A 20,864-nucleotide genomic window follows, 5' to 3' on the forward strand; every position below is an offset into this window, starting at 1 on the left:
AGTAATAGCGTCTTGTGGATCAACTGTTAAATAATCAGTTATTAGTGATACCATACATTTATTCATTTTAACATTAATTTCGAGTTGTTTTAGGTGTTTCACACATTTTTTTGTCCTAGGTTAAAAAATGTAATAAACCCATGTATGTGTGCTAGACTACTGAAAACAAAGCAAAATCGGACAACCCTCGAATAAACTAAGCACAAAGCGTATTAACACCAAACTTATGCACGATATATGAGATATTTCGCAATATATGGATGCGATTGTATTATTGTAAAACTTTAATTTTATTTTAACAAAATAACATTTGTTTTTTACTTTTGTGACCGAGTTCAATATGTCTAACTCGTTTTTGTTCTCGCTGAGTAAAACTTCAATTCCCAAGATGCAACGCGTGGGCTGTTCCTGATGCGGAAAGAGGAGTTTGCTTTCATTTTCACATTTGCTGCTGAGTAACAGTGATTCGGGTAAAGTTACGAGTCGTTGATATTTGATCGTATTGGGACGATTCATCAACTAAAAGACAAAATGACAGAAGTTCGCGTCGCGTCGAAACAACAGGTTTGTAGTTTGTGAAGCTGTGTGCACACAGACAAGTTTTAGCTTAGCTGGAGGATCTCAGGTGCTCCATGTTGGACAGGTATTCTGACGTGTTTCACGGAGGGGATCTGAACTAGTCATGCTCTTTTTTTACAGGTGGATGAATTCTCCAAGAGACTCACGAAAGAGGTAATACTAATAATAAAAATAGAGTTTTGTTTTAAGATCAAATATATTTAACCTTGACCAACTCGTAGATGTTTGTTATACCACTGAAACTAAACGATGATATTTCATTTTCACTTTCATCACGATGAGCTTCAAACATGCCTCTGGAATAGTTTATAAGTAATATAAATAATAATAATAATGATAATAATAATCTCTATTTATGTAGCGCCTTTCTAGACCAGTATAAGTTGTGCTGCTCCTTCTCTTGGAAACATTACCATTCAGCGAGAGTTCTATGATAGATGTTGTTCCCATGGCTTGACTTTGGTTTAGAAAAATGAATGCAAATAACATTTTTACTTTTACAGGCAGAAGGTCTTCTCTCAACCTTCTTCCCCCAGAAGCTCCACGAGCTGCAGTCTCTACTGAAGGTAAAACGTCCATCAGGCCAGGTCACATCCCTCACGAAGACTCTCCTGCCATATGTTTGTTTTCAGACTTCCTTTGCTTGTGATGATTTGAAAAGCTTGAAGGTTCCACTTGAGATCCCCATACCAGACCCAGAGAAGGAGGAGGCCAAACGCAAGAAGAAGGAAGAGGTGAGTCTGTGGGAGTTGCTGGTGTTAAGCTTTCAATTAATACGAAAGACATCAGTGGAGGAGAAAGTCTAGTCTGGCTGTACAGTTGCCATGGCTACCAGCTACTTTGTAATTCCAGCATCGAATTGTCTTTTCACTAGAGAATGAATAGAATTAAACTGTGTAAATGTGCGACTAGAGGTAATTTAAAGGTCAAATATGTAGTATATTAATCTTTCCATTCCTATAGAAATATATGAATTGTTCTTGTGTTCATTGTTGTTCGTGGTTATAGTTTACTTCTATATGTTTATTGTTTGTTCCTGACGAAGTGTGAATTGTAATTCTGCAGAAAGAGGCAAAGGATGGGAAGAAAGACAAAGAAGAAGAAAAAGAAGATGAAGGTAGAAAATAAGATATATTTTTTAATGTATTGTTATAGATTTGCATTTGCATTAGGAAATATAATAATTTAGTGTCCTGGCGAACAGACACTATATGTAGTACTTCATTTTTGGTTCAACAGCGCCGCCGTGTGGTCCCATCTGCGTCAACGCGCAGGTGGAGAGTCTCCTGGAGAAGGTGAAGCCAGAGATCCAGACTCTGAAGGAAAAGCTCAACACGGTTCGGTCCAGAAGATTCTTCTGATTTAATCAACAAACATGTCAAACAGCAAAAAAAAAAAACAGAATCAAAATGTATAACTTGTGCAGGTGACGATGTGGGTTCAACTCCAGATCCCGAGAATTGAGGACGGGAACAACTTTGGCGTGGCCGTGCAGGTGCGAAGCGCTGCGATGTCATCTCCTCCACATCCTTCATCAACTTTGCTCTTTTGCAGGAGAAAGTGTTTGAGCTGCTGACCAACACGCGCACCAGCATCGAGGCGTACCAAACCCAGATTAACAAGTGAGCTTCAGCAACATGATTGATTTGAAGATCCAGCTTCTCAACCGTTTTGTGATGTTGCAGGTATTACAGCGAGAGAGGAGACGCTGTCGCCAAAGCCGCCAAACAACCACACGTGGTCAGTATTTAAGATTCAGGCTGTTTTGGGTATTAAATGAACAACTCATGTTTTGTCTGTGGCCTAGGGTGACTACAGACAACTGGTCCATGAGCTGGATCAGTACCAGTATTGCCAGCTTCGCCTCGTGGTTCTGGAGATCCGCAACACTTACGTAAGAGCATTTACAAGTCTTCTGTTTTGAAATCATTGCTCTTACTCTTTCAGAGTGACTCTAAAAACAACTTTTACTGTTATTCATTTAATATATCGAGTTATACAGATCAGAAGGGACGACTAGAACAATACACACTTAAAGAAAGAAAGATTGTGAACAAGAGATTCAACTTGTCTGACACCATCACATTTGATTTACTCCGGTTTGTTTGCGGTAGGCTGTCCATTTGTTCCATCTTTCACCAAACTCTGATCCGTCTGCTTGTCACATTTGATTTCATTCTTTTTTTCCCTCTACAATTCCATTAGTTACGGTTTTTTTGAACTTTTTCGAGACATATTTAAGAGACAAAAGGGTTTCAGGGTTTAAAAAGACAGATCTTAAACAGTATAAGTTTCAACATTTAGTTCACCGTTTTACAAGTATTTCCTTCAGGGTTCACATGGACCCTGGAAAAGCTTTAAAAGGCATTACATTCATGAATCTATAACTAAGGCCTTAATTTGCATTAGAATTATAAATATGACATTTTATTGTAGTTTCAAATCTTAAAATACATGCAATCAACCAAGATTTTTCTTCCTGAGATAGAAAGATAGATGGGTGGGTGGATGGATGGATAGATAGATATTCATTGTTAAGAGCAGATGAGATGGTTCGATGAATAAAAGATTTCAGTCCAAACACATTTTGTCAAAAAAATGTATTAGTTGCCATTAAAGTAAGAGTAGATTCTTTACGATTCTCAGCTACATATTTTTAACCGACTGAACAATAAATTAACATTTTCACTTCGTAATTACAGAAGAGCGATGTAATCCGTTATTATCCGACATGCAGTACATGGTTGTCCGGGCAGCAGCATCAAGGACTCGGTTCAGTCCATCTCTTCCTGATCCTCAGCTAATTAGACTAATTGCTGCTCTTCTGTGGAGCCCATTAATCAGCCTCCGCTCCTCCTCCTGCTGTTTGAAGCTGCTCATGAATGAAGGGATAATGAAAGGAGAAATTTGATGCAATTACCGCGCCGGATTTGGGTTTTGCTCTCTTTCGTTTGCTCATTGTTCCTGATACCTGAGATCACCCCCCACCACCCCTCTCTCTCTCTCTCTCTCCAGGCGGTGCTGTTTGACATCATCAACAAGAACTACGACAAGATCAAGAAGCCCAGAGGAGAAGGGAAGGCCATGATCTACTGATCGCCTTCCGACTCTGGATCACCTCCGTAACGACACTGCAAACACTGTCTTCACGCAAACATGTTCAGATAAAAATAAAACATCTGTTTCGTCTATGTTGTGTGCACATGTCACTTCATGCAGGAGAGGAATGACCTTCCTAAACCAGGGGTCTCAAACATGCAGCTATCCACTTGATGTCTCGAACAACTCACTTTCTAGGATGTTAAATGAGGAAAAATCACATCTAATGTTATTAAATAGCTTTGGTTATATGTTTAAAATGGAACAGACTTATCATAAAATAAATAAAAGTGAAAGCAAACAAATCCATAATATAAATTGAACTTGCATCACACATGTGCAGAAAAAAAAACATTTGAAGCCGGTTTGAGTTTGAGGCCCCTGAACTAATGATGAACTAAATTCATGTTTTGGTGTCTAAATATAAGTTCACATCACAGCTTTGTCTGTGTCAGTGCAACTAGAGATCCCTTCGTCGGGTAAGCCAGGACTTCCCCATCCCTGTGGGAGTCGGTACCATCCCTGGTAGAGCCCCCTCCACGCTAGGTAGCCCAGAGCGCCACCCAGCTGCTGAGAAGGGAACTGTGGGAAGTGCGCGAGTCGACACAGCAGCAGGAACAACCACAGCGCCAGCAGCAACACACAGAGCTGGAAGATGAACCTCAGCGGGCCTCCTGCGGACCTCTTGGTTCTGGTCAGGCTGCGGCCAAACACAGAGAGTTCCTCGACCAGCAAGAGGCAGCACAGGCAGAGGACGAGCACATCTCTGGACACCTCGTAGCCGCTCCACACCATGTTGTTCCTCAGACACGAGGCTTTGGTCTGGTCCTGGTGGAGAACCAGCAGCGGCGGTTCCGGCGAGGCGGAGCTCTGGACCTGTTGAGGAGCAGGCATCGGTTCGTAGCAGGTTCCAGCAGCGTCTTCAAGGAGGGTCAAGATGCGCTGACAGGTCCACAGCAGACACCCGGCTAGACCCACCCGAGAGAGGTGGCGGAGGCAGGTGGACGGAGGGTGGCGAGCTGCGAGGGAGAAGAGGACGATGAAGGAGCCGGTGAGGGTGGAGGTCCAGCCCCACGCTGACCTCAAGAACTTCCTGTCAATACAATCAGAATCCATTTTCTATATCTTCCCACATCTTCAAAATTGTTTACCATAACCACACCCACTCTGTTGTGATTGGTCAAGCATCAATGTTTGTCACCGCATGTCATCAATCTCGGAAGTCTCCCCCTTCAAGGTACTTGTTGTATATACAAAGCAGGCATGATTACAGTTGGCTTGAGGAGTGAAGACCATTACTACGTCATAATGCACTTCACTCACGTAACTTCTCCTTTGCCGACATTTCAGAGGGAGGAGAACTTTATAAAGTATTAAGTTCAATATATGGTCATGATGATGAACTTACTGCATCTTGGAGAGGAAGACGTCAACATTGAAACATGTTAGTGAGTCAGGAGAGTTTCGTTTTCACATTAGTTGCCCTTCCTTCCAATTAATTCCTTTTTGCACTTCTGTGTCACACCGAAATATATGCTCTAAAGAAACAACCATGTCTAACCAGTTCCACTCGAAGAGCTGCTCCTTGTTGGAGCCGTTATTGTTGATTCTGAAGACAAATGCTAGATTATAAAAACAAATTAATGTGTTCATTATTAATGATATAATATGTACATATATATATATATATATACACATTAATTTACTTAAGCTCTTAATTTAACTTATTGTCAGTTAAAAAAAACAATACAGTACATTTAATTAAAAACCATTATTTATCTACATTTAAGTTGAATAATGTGGAATCAAATTTGCAGGAAATTAACAAAGGTACATTTGAATTACATCCGCTCTTAAAAACAGAGTCTTATCCAAAATATCATGAACAAGTTTGAAAGAAACTTTCACCTACAGTCATGAAACCTTAAACTTAGGTTATTAAAATAAACCTTCTGATTAGTCTCTGTCGTCAAGAGCCGTGGTATTATAACAGGCGAGACCAGAAACTGAAGATCAAGCAGAACCAACTGACCGTGCCCTCTCACCTGTACAGGTAGTGGTTGCTGTTGGCGAAGATGCTGTACCTGGACCCCCAGAAACTCAGCAGAGGCCCGAACAGAACCACACATGACAGCAGCAGGTGAAAGTGCCTCCTGAAGACGTCGCTTCCCATAACTCTCGCCGTTAGATTGGTCCAGAAGACGAAAGCAGACTGTAAGATTCTAAAAGTGAATCTTAAAACGAGGATCAGTTCCGCCACCATCTTGTGTAGCATCTCCATTTTAGGGATTTCGCTTCTTTCCTCCTCCATTGTGGCCCTGGGTGACAAATGTGATCCTCTTTTGTTTAGGAAAGTCACGGCAGCTCCTCTACAGGGGCCTGGCTTCTTTATCGCTATCAGGCGTGAAGGAGGGCACGTGGTTTGTAAAAATACACCCCCCTCCTCTCCCCCTTTAACCCAGCGACCCCCTCCTCCAACCACAAACATGCGTCTGTTCCAGGTGGAGTGTTCTCTCCTAACACTTAGATGCAGTGACAACAAACGAGATAATGACCAACTTACTTCTTATTAACGTGAAGTTTCATAGTGAATTAAACACCTACAAGCACAATAGAAACATCACAAGTCCGTTTTGGCTCCTACAGTCCATCAGCTGTTGAAGCCCAAACTAATTTAGGCAATAAACTGTTGCTGCTGCTCTACATTTGTCGCCTGGACAGCTGCGCTTCCTCTCTGTGCTCCGACACTCCACTGTTGTTTTGCAAGTCTTCATTTAAATCTGACAGAGACGTTCACGGAAAAAATCATTCTCAAACCAACACACCAATAACTTCATATGGTTTGAGGAAATGGAAAAGAATTTGAACCTCCCATTAAAATGTCACCCATGTCTTTTTAGGAGAAAATAAAGATGTCACAGGTTCAACAAATCACATGTTTATATATCTTTTTACAATGATTTAAAATCTACTCGGTCGTCAGCTTTTCATGGTCGACTGTCGAGTCATGTGGTGATATCGTCACGACATCCTCCCACACAAATGATAAGCTTACAGCAAACAAACGGAACGTCTGGCATCAGAACTCTAGCGACTTTCCTCTCGACTGTGGCGTCGAAGCTGAAGCTAAAATAAAGAGTTTAACATTTGAAACACAAGATCATCTGTAAAGTGGAAATGTGAGAAGAAGTGCAAGCTATCGACTACAAATCTCCCTGAAAACAGAAATACCATTAAAATACTAGAAATGTATAAACAATTATTGTCCATCATGAATCAGAGGATTCATCGTGTCAGAGCTCCCGAAAGTGAGTGCAGGATTTTGTACATTGAAGCCATCTTTGGCTCGTTTCTCCTTTTTTTTTTTGCGAAAGGCAGTGAAAAGAGAAATCAAAAGCAAGTTCTACTTTAAGGCTGTGATAGCTTCCCACTGACTTTGAATCCAAAGGTCTATTGCAGTTCTCATGAGCTTATTGCGTGAGGTCTGCGGTGGTCCTGACGTGTTCACTCCACTGCAGGCAGCCTCTCCTGCGGTCAGTCTCGCTCTCGCTCCTCCTCCAGGGGGTGAGTCTGCCGGTGCTCCCACATCCGCACAGCTCCGTCCCACTGTGGGCAGAGGTTCATGTTTATCTCATCAGTTGTCACAAAGCCTTGAACGTGAAGGATCGCAAAGTTGCTTTGCAGGGCTTCAGGCTGCGTCTACAGTCACCAATAAATCTGGAGACGGTGTTAGCAAATTGACTCTTTCATACTCATTAAAACACTGCTGCTCTGTACTGTGACACACACCTGTCAATCATTCTCACCCATTGGTCTGTAGTATTGACTAAGAGAAAACAATGATTAATCTTGGATAAGTGCTACAGTAGTACATGAAATAACCCATGTTTCTGCGAGCTAATATAACAGGCTAAATGTTACTATGCTGAACTCACACTTTATATGTCAGAAGTAAACCTGTTACGTTCTAATTACCGTCATCTGTCAACATTTCTAATGTTCTCAATGGATTGTAATAAATAAATAGTCAAATAAAGGCTAATGGTTTGTTTTGTTCTCTTGAAATTACGGAACTTGTATTTGACAAACCAGAATGTGTTACTGATTTATTAGGAGTGTGTGCAACACAGTTTCAGGTCTGTTTTGTGTTCTCTTAGAAAATAATCAGGATTTTCATTGAAAAAAGAAATGGACTATATCGAACATGGTTGTATAATGCTTTGTCAGAAACAAATGTTTATAATTATGTGTGTAAAATTATCAAACGACAATCACTATAAAAAACTGTGATTTGTTTTACATCTTGATTCATCAATAAAATGGCTGATGAAATACTCCCTGAAATTTCTATCAATTTGTAATTTGTACACATCCCCATTTTCTGTGTTTCATTCTTCTTTTTTTAATGCTTGAATCTTTAGTCAAAAATAAATAAATGTGCAGGTCCACAGCAGCCGGTCTATTAAATGTCCTACCAGTGAAATTAAACATTTTGGTCACTATTGAAGCGTAAAGAACTCTAGAAAACAGTGTCCGATCCTTTAAAGTGGCCCATTTGAAATGATTGGAAAGTGACATGTCAATCATACTCAAGTGCATCAGGGACAAAGCAGTTTTAAGATTTTAAATTTAAAAACCTTTCGAAGATCTACACCACCCTAATAAAGTGTTCTTGTGAACTGAAAGATAGTTATTGTACGAAACAAATCAACAAATCACATGTATGTCAATTTGTAAACAGACTCACAGAGCTGCTGACAATGTTGTCTTCATAAGGATGCCAGCTGACATCCCTCACACACGCGTCATGGCCCGACAGTCTGGAGACCACGGCGCCCGTCAGAACATCATAAACTGCACAGATATATTCGGAGTTAGAAAGGTGATAGGAATCCTGGCGACACATGTACACACTCACTGATAATCTTTCCAGTAGAGCAGCCAGAGTAGATGAACCTCTGCCCGGTGCTGAACTCCGGTGAGAACCTGCAGCGGATGAGTGTGTGTAGAACTCCGTGGCCACGGTAGGTCATCACTGAGGTGTCTCCTGCCAGCTTGTGTTTTTTCAGAGCTGAAAAAAATGATGCGTCGTCTTCATCTTCCAGGATTGAGCAGATTAATCAGTGGTGGGTCAAATACACTTCTCCTAAATCTCATTGTCACGTCCTCTTCCATGCCAATTAAATATCTTCTTTTATGTTGAAGGCCAATCTTTTTGCACCGATCTTCTCTGCTTCTAAAGGGATTCCTACAGTAAGATACACTTCTATGCACACGGTTTGTCTGTATTATGAAGATTACTTCAGTGATTTGAATGAGTAACGTTCACATTTCATGACACAAACATTTTTCCAAGCTTCACTGTGTAAGTATCATTGTCAAAGATTCAATGATGTCCTAGACAGAGCATATTTCATTACGATCTACTGAAGATTTAATTTCCATACTATCAAAAAATGTATTATTTGTAATTTTAAAAGAAAAATGTTGATTTCTAAATAACAATTTAAGTTTTTTTTTTAATGATTTGAATGTTCTTATTTACTGTGATGGAACATTGACCAAAGTATACCAGGTGAACATAATTAAATCCTCTTGTCTAACAGGTCAAACCCGCTTAATTCAAGTTAAATAACTTTGAAGTAGCCCATTTATTGCATTTACTTTAACCATGTACAACTTGTAATTGAATACGTTCAAAGAACTTGTTTTTCTATAGATTTAACTTTCCTAAGAAATATGACTAAAATCTTTTGGCTTTTTTTTAAATTGCGTTCTACTCAAACATGTGCTTTCATCGCTTCATGAACTTTGACCCAAGTTTTTCTATTTAAAATGGATCCACTCTTAACTCAATTCTTTGAGATGCAACAAATGACTTTTGCATACCATGCAATAGGGAGGAGCAGCAGAGAGAAACTACATGAACCTAATCTACCAGCTGATGTTTATGTGCCCTAGAGTCAGACGCCAGGACTGGCTGTTACACCACTCATTCTCCTAGTGTCTACTTAGTGTCATCTCGAATCTTGTCATGCTTTCTTCTCCTCCGTGACCTTGCCTGTTCTGCTCACCTCTCTGGGGAACTTGCTGCCAGCGGTAGTCCCAGTCCTGCTGGGTGACGGCTACGCGTGATGCTGCCAGACCTTCTTTGGGAGAGAACTTTCTTACGTCCCAGAGCTTGATGGACTGGTCCTTCGAGTTGCTGATTAGATACCGTGCGTCTCCCTGACACAGCAAAAAAAACAGAGAGAATGGTGGGAGTGAATCATGTGAAAACTATGTGACACTGAGGAGTGACTATGACAGCAGGTGAACAGCACTAAAGAAGCATTGTTAGGCTTGGATTGTGACCCATAAAAAATCTGATGGCTGTTTTGCAATCTTAATCCTATCCCAGCCTTACAAAGAAAGTTTTATTTGAGGAGCTTTCATCCATCTCCCAGTCGAGTTTGTCACAGACAGATTGCACACACACTTGTCATACCTTGCTATGGATAAAGGTGATGCCGTCTCGGTGGCCCGCCAGATGTCCGACAGGCTGCGGTCTGTCTTCCCGCAGCGTCCGTCTGTCCCAAACTTTGCAGAGCGCATCATCGCTGCCAGAGAAGAGCAGCTGAGACGAGCTGTCAGCGAACGCCACGGCGTTCACATCATCCTCATGGGCATCAATCTGACCAGGGACAATGTCAAAATAAATTAGTTATTCACTGGTGAGCTGGACACTCAAAACAGCAGCTGTTTGCTGATGACTTTAAACTATTATCAATGTAATCATCAAAAGTAAAAACACTTCTGTATTTGTGTATGGAAGTGTCACCAGAATATTGAATGGTTGGAACTCTATAAAGAGACATTTCGCTGGGAAAAATGTGTACGCTGGTTCAAACTTGTCGTAGAAAGACCCCAGACGTTGAAACAAGGTTGACTGGACAAAACCTGAATGATGCTTCTATGTCATTAGGATAATGGCTTAAGGTTGTTCTTTTTTTCTTAAATACCAGCATTATATGTTGACTTTAATGGGCTTCACATTAAAATATATTGAATATAACAATATGTTTTAATTATTGGAACTAAGGTATCAATCTCTTTGTGTAAAAAAAAATCCTTCACATTTAATTATTGAATTTAATTATTCAATAAAAAACAATACAATTATAATAATTCAATTCTTTGAAGATTTTCAAAAATGTGCAATGTTAAATTCAACCATTCAATATTCAAATGGAAAACGATCTACATCCAATATTATTTCAGCTAATACTTTCTGCTGTGGCTGAATAAATGAATAAATATGTGAGCCACATGTACGTTTATTAATTAAATAAATCAATTACATCATTCACTTATTTCTACAACAGCAATTTGTTAATCTGGATTAATAGGCTTAATTTTGCACCGATAAACCGACACCGATTGACCTATTGTCATAAACTCTATACCCACATAATGCAGATTAAGATTTTCAAATTATAATTATTATTGGGAAAACCAGACAAAACCACTAATTTGTGGGACTTTTAGTAGCTCTTAAACCATAGAAAGAAAAAAAAAAACGTGAGCCCACGTGTGATTATTATCAAGAATGAGCTCTGGTATGAGTGCTCGGACTGAGAGAATTTAAAAACCTGCCTCTGCACAGTCAGTGTGAGGGAACTGGTTTACAATATGAACATATCTGATGAGATTAACAGACGGTGTGTGTATGCAAGTGGGACGAAAAGAAAACACACAAACCTTCAGTGTTCGCTTGTTCTGCTCCAGATCAAACACATATAGGCAGCCATCGTTGGCTCTAAGAAATGACGTGAGGAGAAAAGAAAGAATTAAAAAGGCAGTTTTGAAATAGCCGTGTAAAGTGATCTTAACATATTAAACTTTAACAACATAGTTTAGCTTGTTGTACTAAAGCAGAACTACATTATATGTAACTTTGTCATTTTGAACCAAATTAATTTACAGCTGCGGGTCTGAGACCGTGTTTTATATGAACTACTGGGAGACTTTTTTAAACTAACCAGGAAGATAAACAAGAAACTGTCACAGTGAGATCATTTCTCTTGTCTTGAAAACCAATTCACATGCCACAAGTGGCAAGGGTGCAATGGAAATTGCAGTTACACTGTTCTGACACTAGGGAGCCTAAAGTAATGTTTCTGATTTTACATATTGTTGCTTAATGTATTGAAAACAAATGCTGTACATAGGGCATTTGAAGTTACAGCATTAGTCAGTCAATTAAAAATACCAAGTGGTATAGATTATTTTGTCGTACAAAATATGGTAAAGTACTAAACATTTGTTTTAACTCCTTTCAACTTTCTTCAACAAGGGTTCCCGTGCTTAAGGTAAGTTAATTTAAAGACTTTTTAATACAATTTGAAATTAAATTAAAGATCAACTCGATCAACAATAAAAACATAGGTTTTGGGACAATATAATCCAAATGTTTTATTTTAACATAAAACCACTTTCAACATTGTGCTGATTTGGAAAACTCCCAAGAACAAATTACACCATGGCTTATTTATTTTCTAGTACTGCTTTCAGTCATGAAGAAAAATGTTGGTTCGACAGACAATTCTCTTTGAATTTTGTTGCCCCAAGCAAACTTACCAGAGTTGCTGCATGAACCATGTGGAAGTAGAAACTCGACATGCATCAGCTGAGTCTCAGGAACTGTTTCCCTGTTTGTTACTCTAATGTGATTGTGTGTTAATCTGATAGTTATATTTAATAATAAATAAGTAAATGTTGCCAAATACTTTGAGATTTAAAAAAAATCTAATTTATCATGTGTTGACATTTAAGGATCCGCGGGACCCTGTGAACTGACAGTTTGATTCATACGTTCAAATGAACTACAGCAAACTGTTATATGGTGGAGCAATCCAACAAGAAAGAGAAGGAAGAGAGGATAGAATTTCCATTTTGAAAGAGTGTCTGTTGATTTCATTTGTGTCAATTATTGCCTCCGAGCATGAAAGTGGTGCTGGCACTCACCCGCCCAGGATCTCCTTTCCATCTGTGGACGCCGCCAGTGAGAACACGCAGAACCTCCTCTCCTCCGGACTACAAAGCACAATAACACACATGAGTGTGGGAGGAGAAGCCATGATTGAATTGCAGCATTGACTCGTCCACACCCAAACAGTCTTCATGTGCACATGCGAGAAAAGCCAAAGATCATTGTGAAGTGATTATTTAACAATCATGTCAATCAAAAATCTGATTCTCTATATAAATGTAATTAAGAAAAGGTCACTCACTTGAGGTCCAGGGCGGTATGATTCTCACTGTCGCCATCAATGCTGCACATGTGAACTACAGGACAGAAAATATCAAAATTACAACAACAAGTCATAGTACATAGTCATACAAGTAATAGCATTTACAGTCAGATTAAAATTGGACAGTAGGTGTAAAAAGCGGTGGATAACTTGCCTACACAAACAAATAGCAGTGACAAATAAAGTTAGAGCTCGCCCTGGAGCGCTGTCTCAGACAGAGATTTACAAAATCCTTCAAAGGATTAGTAGATCCAGGTGATAAACCTGACCACCAGTAAATACAGCAGTTGTTCCACTGATTATAAGACCTTAAAATGTAATTAACGTCATTACGGTTATAAATTATTTTATCAAAAGAGGGAAACTGCCATTAAAGTAATCTCCTTTGCAGGGGAAATTATGGGTCTTTGCATGAAGATGTACAACACTGTTTACAAAACAAAACGGTGAGTCAAAAAGAGTGATTCAGCGGAACTCAATTCGTAAATCGTTTAACGCAGTCAAGTTCTATTTTAGTGGATGAGTGCTTGTGAGATGATAGATAAAAGTTGAATCTCTTCGTCTGAACCCGTTCATACTTCTTTGTCGAAGATCATTCGTACAATCGTGAACTTACTGTAGTCAGACCAGCTGGAATACAAGACATGTTGGGCGTCCGGGGTGAAGCACACATCCAGCACACTCCAGCCAACATCGCGGGCTTTCACAGCTTGTTTCAAGGAAAAGCGCCCCCTGGTGGTGTTATATAAGCGAATATTCTGATCTGGGGAGAAACAAAAAGGTTTAGAGGACTTAAAACCTAAAACACATTTCTTATAAAGTCAGGTTCTCCCGATTATTATAGACAGACAATAAAGGAATGCTAACACTGAGATATAAGAAAGGTGGAGCAGCGGGCAAAAACTGGTTCAGAGGCAGATCATGCTTGATAACATAAGTGAGGAATGAATCTCGCATTCATTCCATGACTGTTAGTGCTGTCAAACTATTGAGCTCTTTGTGTGCTGTACTGACTATTGATGTCAACATAGACGCCTTTATAAGCGCCTGTCAAACCATGAATATGCAACGAGAATTAGAGAACAAACAATTGTATTTGTACTGATAAATACTAAATTATTGTTGGATCTCAGTCAGACCTGATTTTTGACAAGTTCAATTAAACCATCCAATATTTTAGAATACTATTGTGGTGCCGCCAACCGTGTTGTTCTTTAATTAACTGCATCATCTCGTCATTATTAACAGGTATATTTTGTTCATCATAAAAGGCTGCTGTTGTTTACCTTGGCAGGCAGAGAGAAACATCTTGCCGTCATCGCTGTAGACTCCACAGAAGGCCTTCTGCTGATACGCGTCTTTGTGCGACACGTAGTTCGGCAGGAAACTGTGGATGGCAACATGGACATCAATAAAACGTAGCATGGTAAGAAAAGAGGAGTCAAAATCGTAACAGGAAGATTACACTTACTGTGTGCGGATGCGACTGCATTCTCCATGAGAAAAACTTGAGCCTTTGCACCGACCTTGTTCCCTCTGGAAAATGCCATTGTAAACGATGCATGAACTAACTTTTTTTTAAACTTTTTAACACAATTACTTTTTAGATGTATATAGAGCTAAATCAATCAAACCAATATTAAAACCAAAGACCAATTTCCTGCTGGTAAGATAACACCACTTTAAATTATAATATAGATACACAATACACTTATAAAACCTTCAGGGAGCTAAATTCAGTTAATCACAATCCAAAAAACAGTATTTCCAAACCTCTGCCAGCATTTGGGTAAAACTGCGGGTTCCTCTCAGCAAAGAGGAAGCTGTGGCCAGCAGGATCTGAGTGCGAATTTCACTGCGGTCCACTTGATTTGTGTCAGGCTTAACGTCCACTGTCAGAAAAAAAACACTTGTTTCCAAACATCTTTGTCTTCAGAACATGTCACATAGACATGACTGGATAGTACCTGGTGGGTTGTAGCGGTCTCCCAGTCGACCATCCCAGGCGCCATCGCTGTCCTCATCAGAGTCAGAGTACGACTGGACCAGTTGTAGACCAGTCGCTCCACTTCCATGGACCAGTCGGACCTGGCCCCTGCACACCAAGATGTCAACTCAACAACACTTTTATTATATATTATATATATATATATATATATATATATATATATATATATATATATATATATATATATATATATATATATTCACTGAGCTGATGAGGAATATTGTCATCATTATTGTTCTCAAAATGTACTTCAATGATTTAAAAAAATAAGTTAATTTAATCCAATGTTATCCACCATTTCTGTAAACATGTATTCTTTCATACTAAAGTTTTTAATAAAAAAATATTGAAGCTGTTGTGAATTAACCCTTTCTCAAAAATGTCAACGGCACAAGATTTGCTTTAAAACTATGGTTTGATGCATTACTCTCTTTTTGTAGATAATAATAATCAACAGACCAAGAAGGTCATTGGATATTCCCATTTGTCAAAAAAGTAATAACCCATCATTCACCTAATAACAATCTGCATGTGAAGCTTTTTTTCTACATTGTTATACATTAAACTTTTGCTTTTAAGAATTAGAATCAGAAACTTTTAATGCCTCCAATGTCTATGACATCTTTTTAAACACCCACCCTCTACTAGCAGTCTATCATTACTCTAAAATTATAATTGAATGATTTACTTACCTTCTAAGTAAGTAAGCCAGCACTTCGGCTAAATCAACGTCCTCCTCTGATGTAGATTGTCTCTCTCCCTGCTGTCTGTCAGAGTTTCTCTGTCCACGCCTGCTGTTGCTACTGCTTTCACTCTGGTTCTGTTCTGATGCTTCAGGTTGTTCAACTGGGTTGCCACTGGAAGAGCCCCTTCCACCAGACATCCCAGAACTGGACTGAGAGCCCATAGACTACAAAAAGCCTACCAATAGAACACATCAAATCTGGGTTAATAAACAAGTAAAGGTAGGAATGAAACAGGTTAGTCTTTTTATATTATTTGGACATATTAAGACGGGTTCTAGTCTGTACCAAACTTTGCAGAGCGCATCATCGCTGCCAGAGAAGAGCAACTGAGACGAGCTGAAGGTTTTTTGAAGCTACATAAATAGTTTGCTTTTGATGGATGACTTTCACATATATAGTCTTTTTTTTATTTTAAGCACTACGGTGACAATTCCCACATACAGTAACACATTGATGGGTTATGCCTATGGTTACTATATTTATGGTAGAAAACAGAGCTGGGATTGAACCAATATTCTTCTACTAATTCATGTAAAGATTTACGTATACAATAATTGACATATCTTCATATTGATGTGTTATATTAGATAGTTGACCTTACTTTTATTAATTTTAGAATTAGTTGGCTTGTTTACAGGTGCAGACGTTGCTCAATTCTATTATAATAATGCATAATAAAAATAATAATAACTTACGTATACAATATCTCTAGATTACTGTGCTTGTGTAAGGCACCAAGGCAATGCAAGTAATGCAAAACCATGACAGGCAAATATATCAATCAAATGCAGGATATATATATATATATATATATATATATATGAGGAAGTGGGGACGTATTTGCGACTTTTCCTTGACTCTCTGAGACTCCTGTGTTTGTCTCGGTGGTGTCTTGACCTTTTAAGTATATATTTTATTGGCTATTGTTTTGCTTGTTTAAGCGCTTTGTGACCCTGGTCTAGAAAGGCGCTTTACAAATATTACTTACTTACTTACATAATAATAAATAATGTACTTTAGGAAAACAATCATCCATTAAGATCAACATTGTTATGATCGAAGGAAGAATGAAGACGTTTGATACATGTTTTATGATGAGGACAAACAGGAATTTTAGAAAACATATCCTTCCAGAACGATATTACGCTTGTTGTGCTAATGTAGCTAAACATGCTAACGACTGGACGGTACCGTTTGGACGTTGAACGGTTGCGTTGACAGCTTGTCCGACCAGTCCCCCGTCTTTGTGGTGAGGCGGATGTGAAAGATGGCTGTGACCCAACATGTACGAACGATGCTGGGTTACCGTGGATGCGGTTGTTTTCGCAGATCGAGTTTTCCTTATCGCTCAAGAGCAGTGTCCGTGGATCGCCATGTTGTTTACAAAAGTGCGATTACACTCTGCGCATGATCCAGCCATGTCTGCGTCACGTGACCAGGCAAGCGTGTCGAGCCAAAGTTTCTACACGTTCCCACAAGAACTTCATTAAAGCCGCTAATAATGGGTTTTCGCAAGTACCTACTTTATAGCTTTCTTCTTCAAATATAGATTGTGATGCGTTTTATAATACAGCAAAAGCATTTTTTAAAGCACTATTGAGTAAAAGGGGTGAAACGGTCTGTAAACAGCGTTCTAAAATGTATATTGTTGTTTTTGATCTTAGATTTACACCCAAATCTAAGATTGAATTACAGTTCATGCATGTCTCATATTTGATCACTGGTCCAAATATATAATAATATACAATACATTAACAAATATTTTATATATAAATATATATATTAACCATTTAAAAAAGGCATGAAACGTACCATCAAACAAAGGTTCCTCTAGCCAAACTTTGGATATATCTCTTCTCATACTCTGAGAATTGTAATCTAACTGTACTGTTTAAACAAGACTTAAGTACATCATGTTCATTGTTTATATGAATCCTTATGTCAACCGGTTGAAAGGACACAGCAAAAAGCAATAAGAACTTTATTTAAGTCTGAAACTATTCATATTTACTGTAAACCTTGTATGCTAAAATGGAATTAAGTACTATAATACATAAAAGCCCAAATTTACCATTTTAATGCACAAATATATTAAAAAGAAATGCAAATATTAAAAGAAAAACAGCATATTTAACAGCTTTATTATTGTACTATTGTACAAAACAGGATTTCAGCTCTGTGCACTAACTTTGCTACATAAAATGTTTAAAACAACATTAACATAACAAGACAACCATATCAGTAGGGTCAATAAACATTTCACACAAAAAGTGGTACGTGTCTTGAAATCAAAATACTATATGGTTAACTGCTTGGTTTTCTAACATGAGAGAAGATACTTTACAATGTTATAATCTATGTACTGTAATTTCATTTTGTGCATTTTGCAATAAATTGAGAATAAATTGACATTGTTTCAGTTGATTGGATTTTCCTCTTATACTGTCTGACTTTAGGGTTTAATGAAACCAATTATCATCTTCTTCATCTGTAAATGGGGCCAGTTTCACTGAAGTTAAATCATCCTTCTGTATGTAAATTATGTTAAAACTGACTATGACTAGGAACTCAAATGCATGAATGCAAAGCTAACTGTGTTTTCACTGCATTTGCCTTTAAAATGTGCCTCAAAACATTTTCCCTTTTAACCTTTACATGTAAAAACTAAAAGTATTTAATGCATAATATAAGTGCTTCATTATAGCATTTTACACATCAAATACCACAGCGTATCAGCATTTCTTAAGCTGATGCTTCAGTAATTACAAATGAGGTATTTTCATATTAAATAGTAATCATCAGACTTTAAAATTGTCATTTGGTTATAAAATATGTGCATTCAGAAGTCTGACATAGTGTTCAGGGCGATATCTTTTGAGAAACACGCTCATCTTTCCTTCAATTTTTTGCTCCCCAGTCAGACCTGAAAGAAAGCAATATATAATTAAAACAAAGTAGGACACATTGACAGGTTATAAACTCTGATCTCACTGGAGGTCTTGCCTGTAAAACACTCACCCAGACTCTGTGCCGCTCTTTCAATTTTTCCCACCGCCTTTGTTACATCGTCTCCATCTGACACAAGGACTTCTATCTCGCCGACGCTGTATCCAAAGTCCGCCTGGTCCAGGTCGATCTGTACCCCTTCTTCCTCTAATGTAAATGACTGCCGCAGCGTTGTAAACTCAGAGAAGCAAATCAGATTCATTGCACTGAGCCAGGACTCGTCTTCCAGTGAAAGGCTTTTATGTCCAGTTTCAATGTTCTCAAGGTGAGAACATTTTATCACCTCCGTCAGCTTGGTTTGAATCTCAGGAAGACTTGTTATTTCTTTGTAACGAGTACACAAGAACGCAGCTCTGGATGGTTGTAGGCTGTCTTCGACATCTGCTGTCGAGCATTTGAGCTCCCAGCATCCTTTACGCTTGCGCAACCACATGTCTCTCAGAGTGAGGTCAAACTGTGGCGTGTCGAAGTACTGGTCATGAAATTGTCGCTCGCCAATACACACTGTTGACAAGAAAAGAGATTTAGGATCTATAAAAGCGCCGGCATCGTTAAAAACAGGTACAAATAAATGCTTAGAGACTGATCACATACCTCCAATCTGCTCCAATGTTTTCAGGGTGTCAGCTGTGAAGACAAACTTTCTCTCTACTTCCACACTCATCCTAAAAGAAGAAAAGACAGGATAAGGCTTGAATATTGTTTTCATTTGTAAATGTATGTACAAAAACACAACCGTATTGATGTGCATGTTTTCCAAATGCACCATGAAGCTAGTGAAGAATGGGATTCAATAACATTTAATTTATTTGTCTGCCTTTTATTTAGATTTAAATATAATGTTGGATTTAGAATTTTGATTAGCATTAAACTCACAGAAAATTACTAAAGAGAGGACAGGCTTTTAATTTTTATCTAAACAATTTGATATATTTTTGAAATGTAATCATTAGCTCAATGAGGTGGTAGAGGTGTTACAGAACTCGCTTGCACAGGAGCAAAAGAGATTGGCAGATATTTGCAGAGAATCAAATAACCCTGGTGGAGGTCATAAGGGTAATATTTAGGTGGAGATATACAAGTCACTTTGACACATACAGTGCTCCAGAAGCCAATACACAAGACCAGAGTTCTATTGTGTGGTCTCAGGAAGTAGCGATATGGCAGTACAAAACTAAATGCATGTGATTTGTTTTGTAGGATTTGAATATAACCCAGTAGACTTTGGAGGATAGAGGGCTTCTTCGTGAACAAGCTACTTCAGCATGTGTAACCTTTTTAATAAGACTTCATTACATCAGTGAGCTGTAATGAAGCTGAGTTGATATGTTCTGTCTGCAGCTGTGCTGCAACAAAAACCAAAGCCAATAATAAACAACCAAACAAGCTGTTTGTGTGTAACAGTATGTTAATTGACAAACGTTTCATTGACCATTAAAACGTGATAAATAAATAATACGAATTACAAATCATTATGTATATTTCAATATATACTGATTTAATTGTCGTTATGAATCAAAACCGTCTCGGATAACCTATGACAAATCCATGGACAGGTATGGTTGCATTTGTTTAAAAACTTTTTTAAACCAACTGGTGTCACTAGTTATACATTCAATAGTTCCAGCCACACCTGTTCGAGCGATCTCAACGGATCCCTGCGACGTTCACCAAACTCGACTCGACAAAAAAACCGACTTGTGTCTTGTGCACTTGGAAAGACAACGACGAAGCGACCGCGGAAGCTACACACCTTCGGCGGTCTCTGATCCACGTAAATCGGCGTGAAAACGGGAGTTCCGTATCTACGTTTGCAGCCACAACACGTCAGCAGTCCACGCGCACATGCGCAGTAGCAAACAGCTATTAGGGTATTCAGGGACATCAGTTCCTGTCCCATTAACGCAGGGGTGCGGGCGGTGCCATTTTTAATCCTCCCTGCTGTATAAATATTTATTCCACATTGCTGCCTGTGCGCGCCACACCTAAAATACGACATGACATAACTTGTGCCGAGGAGGAAATTCTCCGCGGTTTTTAACGCCATTATAAATCGCTAATTAAGCGCCTTTGTTGCGCGTCCATCAGACCCGGTCCTTTATGTCGTCGTGGAAATAGAATCACATGGAAAAT

The 20,864-nt window shown here is 38.8% G+C and overlaps 4 protein-coding genes across 5 annotated transcripts; 1 reads left to right on the forward strand and 3 right to left on the reverse strand.

The window, feature by feature from the left end:
- Positions 1-412: 412 nt before the first annotated feature.
- On the forward strand, positions 413-3,770 carry psme1 (proteasome activator subunit 1). The gene is made up of 11 exons (XM_087789863.1): positions 413-564; positions 700-732; positions 1,083-1,145; positions 1,212-1,313; positions 1,645-1,696; positions 1,819-1,916; positions 2,006-2,074; positions 2,134-2,201; positions 2,265-2,319; positions 2,387-2,473; positions 3,595-3,770. Exons 1-11 carry the CDS (start codon positions 532-534, stop codon positions 3,673-3,675), a joined length of 741 nt encoding a protein of 246 aa, XP_087645989.1. The 5' UTR covers positions 413-531; the 3' UTR covers positions 3,676-3,770.
- Positions 3,771-3,889: 119 nt separating this feature from the next.
- Positions 3,890-6,082, reverse strand: fitm1 (fat storage inducing transmembrane protein 1). Its single transcript, XM_087789862.1, has 2 exons — positions 5,724-6,082; positions 3,890-4,771 (listed from the first exon to the last, which is right to left on the reverse strand). Exons 1-2 carry the CDS (start codon positions 5,987-5,989, stop codon positions 4,108-4,110), a joined length of 930 nt encoding a protein of 309 aa, XP_087645988.1. The 5' UTR covers positions 5,990-6,082; the 3' UTR covers positions 3,890-4,107.
- Positions 6,083-6,600: 518 nt separating this feature from the next.
- Positions 6,601-17,114, reverse strand: dcaf11 (ddb1 and cul4 associated factor 11). The gene is made up of 15 exons (XM_087789864.1): positions 16,917-17,114; positions 15,672-15,900; positions 14,939-15,066; positions 14,745-14,863; positions 14,443-14,507; positions 14,258-14,358; positions 13,588-13,734; positions 12,951-13,005; positions 12,685-12,753; positions 11,419-11,476; positions 10,166-10,351; positions 9,753-9,906; positions 8,597-8,749; positions 8,426-8,532; positions 6,601-7,284 (listed from the first exon to the last, which is right to left on the reverse strand). Exons 2-15 carry the CDS (start codon positions 15,884-15,886, stop codon positions 7,213-7,215), a joined length of 1,629 nt encoding a protein of 542 aa, XP_087645990.1. The 5' UTR covers positions 15,887-15,900; positions 16,917-17,114; the 3' UTR covers positions 6,601-7,212.
- Positions 17,115-17,786: 672 nt separating this feature from the next.
- On the reverse strand, positions 17,787-20,849 carry thtpa (thiamine triphosphatase). Of its 2 annotated transcripts, none has more exons than XM_087789868.1 (4): positions 20,485-20,849; positions 19,326-19,396; positions 18,744-19,235; positions 17,787-18,648 (listed from the first exon to the last, which is right to left on the reverse strand). In XM_087789868.1, the coding sequence occupies exons 2-4, from the start codon at positions 19,393-19,395 to the stop codon at positions 18,548-18,550; spliced, it is 663 nt and encodes a 220-aa protein (XP_087645994.1). In that variant the 5' UTR covers position 19,396; positions 20,485-20,849; the 3' UTR covers positions 17,787-18,547. The 2 variants fall into 2 exon arrangements, with proteins under 2 accessions (XP_087645994.1, XP_087645993.1); XM_087789867.1 differs by having other exon boundaries at positions 20,365-20,499.
- Positions 20,850-20,864: the final 15 nt, after the last annotated feature.

This window comes from Callionymus lyra, chromosome 4 (assembly GCF_982586985.1).
Source record: "Callionymus lyra chromosome 4, fCalLyr1.hap1.1, whole genome shotgun sequence".
Taxonomy (NCBI): domain Eukaryota; kingdom Metazoa; phylum Chordata; class Actinopteri; order Syngnathiformes; family Callionymidae; genus Callionymus; species Callionymus lyra.